Source organism: Pygocentrus nattereri, chromosome 5, assembly GCF_015220715.1.
Source record: "Pygocentrus nattereri isolate fPygNat1 chromosome 5, fPygNat1.pri, whole genome shotgun sequence".
In the NCBI taxonomy this organism is placed as follows: Eukaryota; Metazoa; Chordata; class Actinopteri; order Characiformes; family Serrasalmidae; genus Pygocentrus; species Pygocentrus nattereri.
The window spans coordinates 44,611,422-44,622,626 of NC_051215.1; the positions used below are offsets into that span (position 1 = coordinate 44,611,422).

General features: G+C 41.4%; 1 protein-coding gene across 4 annotated transcripts in view; it reads right to left on the bottom strand.

Annotated features, from left to right (window-relative positions):
• Positions 1 to 11,205, bottom strand: part of LOC108438175 (kynurenine 3-monooxygenase) — a 28,250-nt gene that overhangs the window by 7,598 nt on the left and 9,447 nt on the right. For 3 of the 4 annotated variants that reach the window (XM_017715802.2, XM_017715799.2, XM_017715800.2), the window contains 6 exons: positions 6,283 to 6,331; positions 4,896 to 4,983; positions 3,909 to 4,074; positions 3,619 to 3,690; positions 1,144 to 1,265; positions 76 to 223 (listed from right to left, as the gene is read on the bottom strand). In XM_017715802.2, coding sequence (XP_017571291.1) covers positions 76 to 223; positions 1,144 to 1,265; positions 3,619 to 3,690; positions 3,909 to 4,074; positions 4,896 to 4,983; positions 6,283 to 6,331 — 645 coding nt within the window. Of the gene's footprint in view, positions 1 to 75; positions 224 to 1,143; positions 1,266 to 3,618; positions 3,691 to 3,908; positions 4,075 to 4,895; positions 4,984 to 6,282; positions 6,332 to 9,381; positions 9,482 to 11,205 lie in introns of all 4 variants that reach the window. The other variant, XM_017715803.2, reaches the window with a different exon arrangement.

Below are 11,205 nucleotides of genomic sequence, written 5' to 3' on the forward strand. Positions count from 1 at the left end.
AAGAAGAATTACATTGTTTTAACCATCTGCCATTTACCTCCTCTCCTCTTTACCCTTATTTTCTCCTCTACTTACCGCATTCATGCCCTGACCATAGAACGGCACCATAGCGTGAGCAGCATCACCCATTAGGACACAACTGTCCAGCACGTGATAAGGGGAGCATGTGACCCACACCAAGGCCTGGGCAGGCAGCCTGAAAAAATCTCTCATCAGAGCATCCCTAAAAGACAAACCACAGTCATTAGAATCCTTGATTAGAAGAAATGATGATCTGAAAAACATGCTTCTTAAGATTCACAGTTCATGAAACAATTACATTTCATAAGAGAAATAAATAATGTCACAAAGCATTGTTTATCTGATTTAGACAAAGATGACATTAACTCTGCTATGATAGGACACTCTTTGTTGTGCGATGACTCACTGCTCAGTCGTGTGTGCTGTGTGTAATATTTATCAAGGGAAGTCACAAGATTTCCAGAGATACTTTCCATCATTAAGGAAAGTGTGACTAAATAAAGAAACGGAATAGCTCTCAAAGTCAAAGCTTCTTTAGCTTTACTGTGATAATCTAATAAGTACATTTATGTTGACAGTAATGCATTCTGCTCCTTTCAACAGTAAGCCTTAAACAGCCTAAAATAATCAGATGATATGTAAGAAATAGAGTAAATTCTCCATGTGTGTGACAACAAATACAATATAAAATACAATATAAAATACAAAGAGTTATTTCTTCCTGGATCCAGTGAAGGGAAATGTTATGGCTTCAAAAACTTGTAGCTAATATTATAACAACAGGCAGAATCAGAATCAGAAAATGAGAAACTGAAAAACTCTGTACTGTGCTGTGGGATGTCAAACAGAACAGCACATTCAGCTCATTTTTAGAGCTTGAGTTGAGTGAACTTTCATTTCTGTATGGACTGAAATGAGTTCAACAGCTCAACAGTTTCTTATATCTACATGTCACCTGCAGCTTTGTCCCCTACAAATTAAAAACTCATGAGTGAGGGCAATGTATCTGCTAGCCTGCGATTTCACACTTCACAGACAGCAGGCTCAGGCCTGCGCCTTGAAGACTTGCAACAGGAACACAAGACAGGGAGCATAAGTAATGAGAGAAAGAACAGTCCTTACACTCCTATGAGTGGGATGGAATCAGGGAAGTTTTTTTGAAAGAAGCCAAGCAGCTCATTGCCAGTGGTGATCTTCTCAAAGTCCTCAAAAGGCATGAATAGCGTGCAGGTGAATGTCTTGTCCTTGAAAACGCACAACCAAAGGGTTTTTAGGACCATAAAATGTCATGGAACCTTTACATGCAGTGCATTTGGGATATCATAGGTCAGTTGAAGGTCAGGGATGTCCAATCCCTCCAAACTCTTGGAGACTCACTCCAGAGTTTAGTTTCAGTTAGGGATGAGATGGTTAGGAAAACTTCTACTCAAGATCTCAGTTGCCAGAATTACTGTATCTTGTTTTTTGGGTATTGTTAAAATGCCTATGTCCTACATTGTCTAGTATAACATTTCTTTCCTTGTGGTCCACTTTTAATATTTGTGTAGTTTTATGTACCAAAACATTTATAATGAAATTTTCTGTGTTCATTTTCCTTTATCTCTGTATCCCTTGGAATCAAACAGACTATTTTTGTTACTGCGCATTTAAGACTGATATATGTAAATGTTCAGCTCTGATCAGCCACCTGAATTGTGTCACATTCAGAAAAAAGACCAGGTTAAAATATTCCTTAACTTCAGTGCAAATGGGCAGGTCAAAGCTACTGTAGGCTGAATATGTGCAAATTAGTCTAATTAGTCTAAATGCAAATTAGTTGTTTTTTGTGGCATTCCTATACATTGAAATCACTTCCCCACTGGTATGACATTGACCCGCCTTTATCAGATTACTTGTATTTATAATGCCAAAATCAACTATAATTCAATAATTCAATATAATTGAATTATAGAAAACTATAATTTCAATTATAAAGGAAAAGTTTGTGAATGAACTTTAAGTTGGCTTTAAAAAGTCAGCTAATAACACATAATTAAAGGGGTTATTTTTGCCATTTGATTTCTTAAACAGTGGTCTGCTATGTCATTCCAGGTGTTTGCAAGGGTGTTGCTGGTTGGTTTCTATGGTACTCTGCTTGGTAAGTGCAAAGCAATTGCTATGTTGTTCCAGGTGGTTTCTACGGTGTTGTTAAGCTGTTGATATGGCATTCTGGGTAGTGGGTTGCTAGGATGATACCTATTTCTGGTGGTTGCTAGAGAATAGCTTTTGGTGTTGCTATAGTGTATCAGCTGGTGGTTAGGCTGATGCTAGGTGGTTTTTAGGTTGTTGCAATGTCATTGCTATGGTACTGACAGGTTACTGCTGTGTTGTTTTGCATGGTTGCTAGGGTGTGCTTGGTGGTTGCTAAGGTATCCAAGGTGGTGGTTATGGTACTGTTGGGTGGAAGCTAGGGTATACTAGGTGGTTGCTAGGGTATTGCTAGGTAGATGTTATGGTATTGGAAGTCATTGCTAAGGTGTTTTTCTGTGGTTTCTATGTGTTTTTCAGTGGTATCTGTCATGGCTACTATGGGGTTTCTATGGTGCTCTAGGTGGTTGGTAGGGTATTTCTAGGTAGTTGCCATGGAATCTCAGGTGGTTACTAGGGTGTTTCCATGTGGTTGCTATGGTATCTGTGGTGGTTGCTAGTATGCATGTATTTCAATAAACTCTGTGCAAAAACTGTATGTCCAATGTAGGGTTTATGGTGGTTCTGGCTTGAAGGCTACAGAAAGAGAAAGCTTTGAAATTTTCAACTTAGAATAATTTTAAGTTTGAAACATCCATCCATCCATCCATTTTCTAAGCCACTTAGGGGGGTGCTGGAGCCTATCCCAGCGGTCATTGGGCAGAAGGCAGGATACACCCTGGACAGGTCGCCAGTCCATCACAGGGCAGACAGACAGACAGTCACTCACACACTCACACCTAGGGGCAATTCAGCATGTCCAGTTGGCCTGACCATGTCTTTGGACTGTGGGAGCAAAAACTGTATGTCTGATGTAGGGTCTATTGTGGTTCTAGCTTGAAAGCTGCAGAGAGAGAAAGCTTTGAAATTTTCAACTTAGAATAATTTTAAGTTTAAAACAAAGAATTGTTAATTGGCATCGTCAAGTTAACATCTGAAATTTGTAAAAATATCACCAGCACTGCTATTGTTTTCTGTTCAGAGTCTAACTGTATGTATGTAAATATGTATGGATGCATGTTTTATATTATTTGAAATGTAAAGGCGTTACACCTTTACACTGTAAACTACAATTGAGTACTAGATGTGACTTTAGGAGTATATCAACCCTTCCATAAATGTTCTTTCACAACACAGAAAAGTTGTTTTTCACTGTCATTGTCTGAAGATCACTCTGGACTTCAGAATGTGGTAAGAAAGATTATGATACCGTCTGGCCATTACAGCTGAGGAAGGGAAAAGCTGATTAAAGTTGGCTGAAGTTGCAGCATGAATTAGGATGCCTACAGCATCACTTGCTTTACTTCAGGAACAAAAATCTGACAAATCTTTGGAAGACTGTGGAATTTTCCAAATGTATTTTTCTCTTACCAAGTTGGGCAGAGCAATCATCATGAATGTGTGCCTGGGCCAGATGTGCAGAAAATTGGGTTTCATTGCAAACTGAGGACAGAGACAGAGATAACATTGCATTGAAAAAATCCCAGAGTACTCACCAGTTTTGGAATCTACTTTCAGTCAGTTAAATAACAAGCACTTTTCATATTTTTCCACAAACAAATATATTACATAATCAAAGTAGGTACATTTATTGAGTGAAATACACAAACACGACTGAATGGCACACGTGATGGAGCTCTGAATCAGTTTCTAGCACTTACATCACCATTCCTAGGGGGTATAGTGAGCTCGAGGTACCCATGAGGAATATAGGTCTGGCTGTAATTGAAGCGACTACGGCGTAAGAACTGCTTCCTGGTGGCAGAGAAGGCACCGTCGCAGCCCACAATGAGATCTGCATGGAACTCCTTTTCATTTCCATCAGGCCTACAAGCAACCAGAGACCAAATATATAAAAGCTTAAACATACATGAATAATAGTGTGTGTGTGTGTGTTTGTGTGTACATTGACTTTTATAAAGTTTAGGGACATCCAGCTTTTGCAATAACTTGTATAAAATAGAAAGTTGTTTAGATCAGTATTCTCAGAAATACTGGTTCATGGCATTGCTACATGCACTAAAGACTTGCTGCATGCACTGAAGAACTCAAGCTATATGGTTCTTTCATTCCATCCTGAACTACACATTGCTGATGAGTCAATAAACCAGTTGAGGGAGTAGGGGGGGGGGTCACCAGAAGACGGCTCCCTTCAGTCTGTGAGGGGACCACCTGAGCAGAAAGCAGTTTGCGTTCTTCACTTCAATGAAAGTGAATCCGTCATATCTGTGCAACGTGACTTTTGTCAGCAGTGAACCTCCAACAGCTTAGAGCATTCGTCATTGGTTCCAAAATACTGGATGATCTCCGAAATCACACAAAGAGCTGTGAGTACAGTGACACCCGACATGCTCAATCAAGCATGGGGATGAATTTGACAATCGCATTGATGCTGTCTGTACAGCTGGAAGAGGTTCATACTGAGCACCTGTAAAATGACAATAAACTTCACGCTTACATTTACAATTTACTGCATTGTTTCTGTAATGGTTTACAAATTAAATAAATCATTTTAAAATGGGAGGAATCTTTTTGAATCACCCTGTACTTTGTATCACACCAGAGGTTTCACAGTCTCTGCTTTTATTAAGTATAAATGTTAATTATTCATGTAAAAAAACAACAGGTCAAGAGAACAGGCTGTTTACCCATGAAAGGTCATGGCCCCAGTTTCTGGGCTCCAGTCAAGCAGTTTATGGTTGAAGTTCAGTTTTGTGTTTGGATATGCCTCAGCCACTGCAGTGATAAGACAAATTAAACAGAGACAGCGGTGAAAAACACTGAACTGAAGTCAGACCACAGCAGGAAGGAAGTCAGGATAGAAAAATGTTTTACAGACATTTTAATTAACAATCCTGTTATAACAATCAAGGTAAAAGAACCCAAGGTTGGTTACCCACAGAACCAACGTGTTTTTCAAATCAAGCTTTACAGCATAATCTGCCATAAACAGAATAACTAGGTTTGGCTCTAGGCCGGGTTATCCGCTCACATGGCTTCTCGTACCATTGCTATGCTGACGACACCCAGCTCTATCTGTCATTCCCGCCTGATGACCCGTCGATCTCTGTGCGGATATCGCAGTGCCTCTCGGACATATCCGCATGGATGAAGGAACACCACCTTCAACTAAACCTGTCCAAGTCTGAACTTCTGGTTATACCAGCTAAACAATCCATTCAACACAACTTCACCATAACCATCGACTCACTCTCACTCTCCCCGACAAAGGTTGCTAGGAACCTGGGGGTTATGGTAGATGACCAACTCTCCTTTACACACCATGTTGCCTCGGTGGCTCGGTCCTGCCGCTTTGCGCTGTACAACATCAGACAGATACGGCCGTTTCTAACACAACAAGCCACCCAACTCTTGGTACAAGCAGTGGTCCTCTCACGCCTCGACTACTGCAATGCCATACTGACGGGCCTCCCGGCCTGTGTTGTAAAACCACTGAAGATGGTTCAGAACGCTGCAGCGCGTCTGGTCTTTAACCAACCAAAACGGGCGCATGTCACCCCACTGCTCATTGAGCTCCACTGGTTACCGGTTGCTGCTCGTATCAAATTTAAAACTCTTACAATTGCCTACAAGGTGTTAACAGAGCAGGCTCCTTCCTACCTGCACTCGCTCCTAAAGGCTTACAGCACCGCCCGGCCGCTGCGATCCTCCAATGAACGTCGCTTAGCTTTGCCAAACATTCACACAATGTTCTCATACTTGATTCCCCAATGGTGGAACAAGCTATCTTCCGCTGTCAGAGCAGGGGCGTCCCTCTCTATTTTTAAGAAACTCCTGAAGACAGAGCTCTTCAGGGAGCACTTGCTCTAATCACCTCTTGCAAATCTAGCCACTACCAACCTCATCTCCTTCTTGCCCTCCTTCCCTTCTCTACCCCGCTATTACCCCTTGGCCTCCTTTAAGGCCTGACTATGTTTGTTCTATGTACCACATTATTTGTAAGTTGCTTTGGATAAAAGCGTCTGCTAAATGTAAATGTAATGTAATGTAATGTAATGATGAATGCGTGAATACCTGAAAGGAGCTCCTTATTAAGGTTGGCTCTGTCGACAGAGAGGATATACTGAAAGGAGAAGAAATGAGATGTTGACACTTAACAGAACAAAGACAGCCCACATCTTCTTTCAAGACATTCATGCTGAGAATGGAGAGGGTTATTTGCTCATGTATGCCAAGTAGATGAGGCCTGTCATGAATGAATTTCAATGACAGGTAAATGATATCCTAGTGTGTTTAGCGAAATGTTAAAATGATGTAAACTCCAGCCTTTTATTTTCAAGCTTTCACTGCCAAAGTTCAATTTTATTGTTTATTATTAAATGGGCCAATATCTTACGTTTTTCTATTTTATTTTTCTCCCTGAACTCCACTTATGACATCCGTCTGATTTTATGTAGCACACTCATGATTCATTTTTAAGTGACCATTTTCTAACCTCCCTACGCCTCTTGAAATTAAACCAGCTGTTTTGCCTACCATGCCCTTAAGACTGATATATGTAAATATTCTCTGTTCTGATTGGCTGCTCTGTACTGTGCCTTATTCAAAAAGCAGCCTGGCTGAAACACTCCTTATAACTTTAGAGTGAATGGGTGGAGCTAAACTGCTTTAGGCTGAATAAATGGATGTATGTAATTGAGTTATTATATTTGTGACATTACAAAAACAAGTAATTAAAATGAGGGTGTTTATGCAGCTTAGTTTCAATATATAGACCATATGGGCTCAGAAGTGATAATTGGGCACTTCAATTTTCGCATGCATAAAATATAAAATATTATTTTTTAATTAGAGGTTCCTAAACCAAACCACAGTGCCCATCAGACAGTGAACATTTTTGTGAACATCTCACCAGAGATCTGACATTAAATGACCCGGGAGCTTCTCCACCTAAAAATGTTTATGGCTGGCGAGAGTGAAAGAGGTCCACTGTTGCACATTGGGAGTGCACGCAAGGACTGGCCTTCATACATGGAATGAACTTTTAATCCAGCACTTAAGCACTTGCATGTAAAAGCACTCTCTAGCCTCTAGCACTGAGAGAAGGCCGTTACCAGCTGGACAGTCAGAATTTCTCCCTAACTCTGTTTCTCCATCAGTCTCGCTCTTCTCTCTGCCAGCCTCTATGTCTCTTTTTTTGAGTAAGAGGATTAATAACAAGCACTAATAAGCTGACGATTTAAATGCTCTTCTTGGGAAAATGTTCAGGGTCTAGAATATTCCCATCTGTTGTGCTCTCTCTGTAATTATACTCAGCCCCACTTTATTAACCATAAGTGATCCTACTAGCGGACGGATGCGAAATGAGGCATTTGAAGTATGAAGCCTCTTTATGTTTAGAGTAGGTGTATGTGCACAGCAACAAAGACTGTAAGGTGTAGGCTGTAAATGCAGGTATAGTATAAATCGCTAGATGCCTATCGTGGATAAATAACATGCTAAAAAAAAAAAAGCTTTGAATTTCTATGATTTAAAATCTGTCAATGAACATAAAACATGTTGCATCACACAATTCCTGCCACATTACATGAACTGTAGGAAAGAAAGAAAGAATGAAACAATTGTGTCAATGTAATATTTTATTCCTTCTTTGAAATATTTGAATCACATAAATTCAAAGCACCATTTTTGTTGGCTTACAACACTATTTGGTTTGGTTTGGCTCCAACCAAAAATCCAGAGGGCAATCAAACTGTCAGTCCACGATGTTGTGGTTAATTAATAAATTAATAATGGTGTAGCCCCTTGAAAGAAAAACAGTTAATAAATAAATAATCTTGATTTGTTCTTGACCATTGTATTAAAATGTTTTTATTTTCAATGTTAATGTTCACTTTTTGAAAAAAAAGAATACGTTCAAGGGTCGGTTGGAATGTACAGTTCTAACGTGCTTGGTGCAACCTATTTTTCAGTTCGTCTGTCTGTATACCCCATCTTTTCTTTTTATTGGCTTAAATCGTGGGTTTTAGAACATGGTGTTTCGTGATTGGCTCCTTATTAGAAAAAAGAGAGGAGAGTCGAGAGAAGAGAGTTGGTTGAGTTTGTGGTAACAGAAAGAGTATTTTGGGACTTCAAGGCATTTGAAGTAAAGTTTTAGAAAGCAGTTTTAGCAGGTGTCAGTTAGACAGCTGGTTTGGCTGGTTTGAGCTCTCTGTTGCTCCCCCAACGCAGAAGGCAAGTCAGTTGAATATTTTCTTACCGCAGTGAGGGATTTTATGAGTCAGTCAGGTAAAATTCAGGCTGAAGGCCATGGCTACCGACGCCTTAGAACCTTCTCAGGTATCACTCTGAGTCCAGCTAGGGAGGAGCAGCTAGAACACTGGATGGAACAGGTCACTTTACTGATAGAGGAAAGTGATTATTCTGAAAAAGAAAAAAAAAAAAAAAAAACGGAGGATAATGGAGAGCCTAAAAGGTCCTGCTCTTGAAATTGTAAGGGCTTTGAGATTCAGTAAACCCGAGGCAAAGTCGGATGAATTCTTGGATGCGATTAACCGTGCTTTTGGATCTCCAGAATCTGGGGAAGATTTGTACTTCTCTTTCTGCTTGATGCAACAAAAGTCCGGAGTAAAGAGATTGGAACCGTTTCTGACCCGTGTGGTACAGAAAGGGGGCATTATGGCTAAGGACATGGACAGAGTGAGAATTGAACAGCTGTTTAGAGGTGCAGTCAATGCCAAACTGTTGTTGTTACAGCTTTGCCTTAAGGAAAGAAGGAACCAGCCACCTAATTTTCTGGACCTGCTCAGTGAGATTAGAGCAGAAGAAGAGTATGAAAGGTCTCGTCATAAGGTGCGCCCACATGTGCGACAGGTGGGAGCCCAAGAAGATGTAGAAGCAGACAGTGTCCCAGTGCAAAGCCTTAAAGCAGAACTTAAGACTCTGAAAGTCGAGATGGCAGAGCTAGCAGAAAAACCTAGAGGTAATGCTGATGAGGTTAAACCCCTTTTGTTGTCTAGTGTACATCAACGTTGTAAGGATAGTGCATCAGAGGTTACCGCTCTTAAGAAAGATGTTAACAGAATGAAACAGAAAGTCAAGAATTTAACAGAGAAGGACAGTGAGTCTGTGATTTTAGCTGCCAGCGCCAAAGTAGACACCCCGAAGTACTACCTTGGTGCAGATCCAAAGTTGCCAAGTACAAAAGACGGAGGAGACTTCTTCTGCTATCAATGTGGGGAAGATGGACATATCGCCACAAAGTGCACCCTACCTGAAAATGAGAAAAAAGTGATCCGGAAACTGATCTTCTCCTTGCATAGAACTAATAAAAACAGTCAAAACCCCTATAACCATGACACTTTGGACAAAGAACGTCATTGTTCTGTGCGAAAACAGGCTGTGAACGCCATAGGAACTGTTTCTGTGCCAGAGGGACTGATAGGCCCAACACCTACAGCGCAAATAAGAATAAATGGTCACCCTTGTACAGCACTCTTAGATAGTGGCTCACAAGTCACTATTATTTTTGAAGACTGGTATGAGCAACACTTATCTTATGTACCCATCCACCAAGTGTCTGGTTTGGCAATTTGGGGTCTTAGCAGCTCCAGCTACCCCTACAGGGGATATATAGTGGTGGATGTCCAGTTTCCAAAAGAGTACACGGGTGCCCCAGAGACATTGTCAGTGTTAGCGTTGGTTTGTCCTGGTCCTAAAACACCTGACCAAACCCCTGTCATACTGGGCACAAATGCCAACCTGTTTAAGAGACCTGCATCATTGTGCACGGAAACTGCAGGTGTGAGACTAACAAGGGTGCTTGGTGCGGACAGTGGGACAGACGTCAGTGTGCCAATTTCAAACAGAAAGGGAGTGACTGCAGAATGTGGAAATGAAAATGTGGGTCATGTTAAATGGATGGGCCCTGGATGTTTGGTGATGGCACCGCAGCAGACTCGTTGTGTCTCATGTAAGGTAGATTTGTGGTGCCAGTATGCAATGGCATAGTGCTAGTGGAAGCAGATGATTCAAACCCACTGCCACAAGGAATGTTAATTCAGCCTGTAGTTGCTCCAGTGTCTGCCATTGATGCTAATAGCTTCTTTGTTGTCTTACAAAATGAGAGCTTGAAAGAGGTTATATTGCCCATGTGTCAGCCTGTTGGGCAAGTCCAGCTCACAGAAGTGGCAGCATCCCCTCTGAATAGAGAAACACCTGGAGGTATAGATCCACACATGATTGACTTTGGTGACTCTCCAGTTCCCAGTGAGTGGAAGGAAAGACTGAGGCAGAAGATTGCAAGTAGACGTCATGTATTTTCCCTTCATGAATGGGAAGTTGGCCTGGCCAAAGGGGTGGAGCATTCTTTAGGACTTTAGGACTTTAGGACTTTAGGACTTTAGGACTTTAGGACTTTAGGACAGACCGTCCCGGACCAGTATACCACCCCGCGCATTGTTGATGCATTAGATTGCTTGGCTGGGAGCCAATGGTTTTGAGTACTGGACTTACTACTATCAGATAGCCATGGCCGAACAGGACAAAGAGAAAACTGCGTTTATCTGCCCTCTTGGCTTTTACCAATTTGAGAGAATGCCACAAGGAGTCACGGGGGCCCCTGCTACCTTTCAGCGGCTAATGGAGAAGGCAGTAGATGACATGCACATGCTCCAAGTGCTGGTATATTTGGACGACTTAATTGTGTTTGGTGCTACTTTAGAGGAACATGAAGAAAGACTCCTCAAAGTCTTGGATCATATTGGATCATTTCTCTAGACAAATGCCAATTCTGTCAGTCTAGGGTCAAATATGTAGGTCACATTGTGTCAGCAGAGGGTGTCGAGACTGACCCTGACAAGCTTGATGCTGTCGCTACATGGCCTCAGCCAACTGATCTAAAGTCTCTCCGGTCATTTCTTGGGTTTTGTGGCTACTATCGTCGTTTTGTTGCCGGGTACTCCTCTATTGTTAAACCCCTGACTGATTTGACCAAGG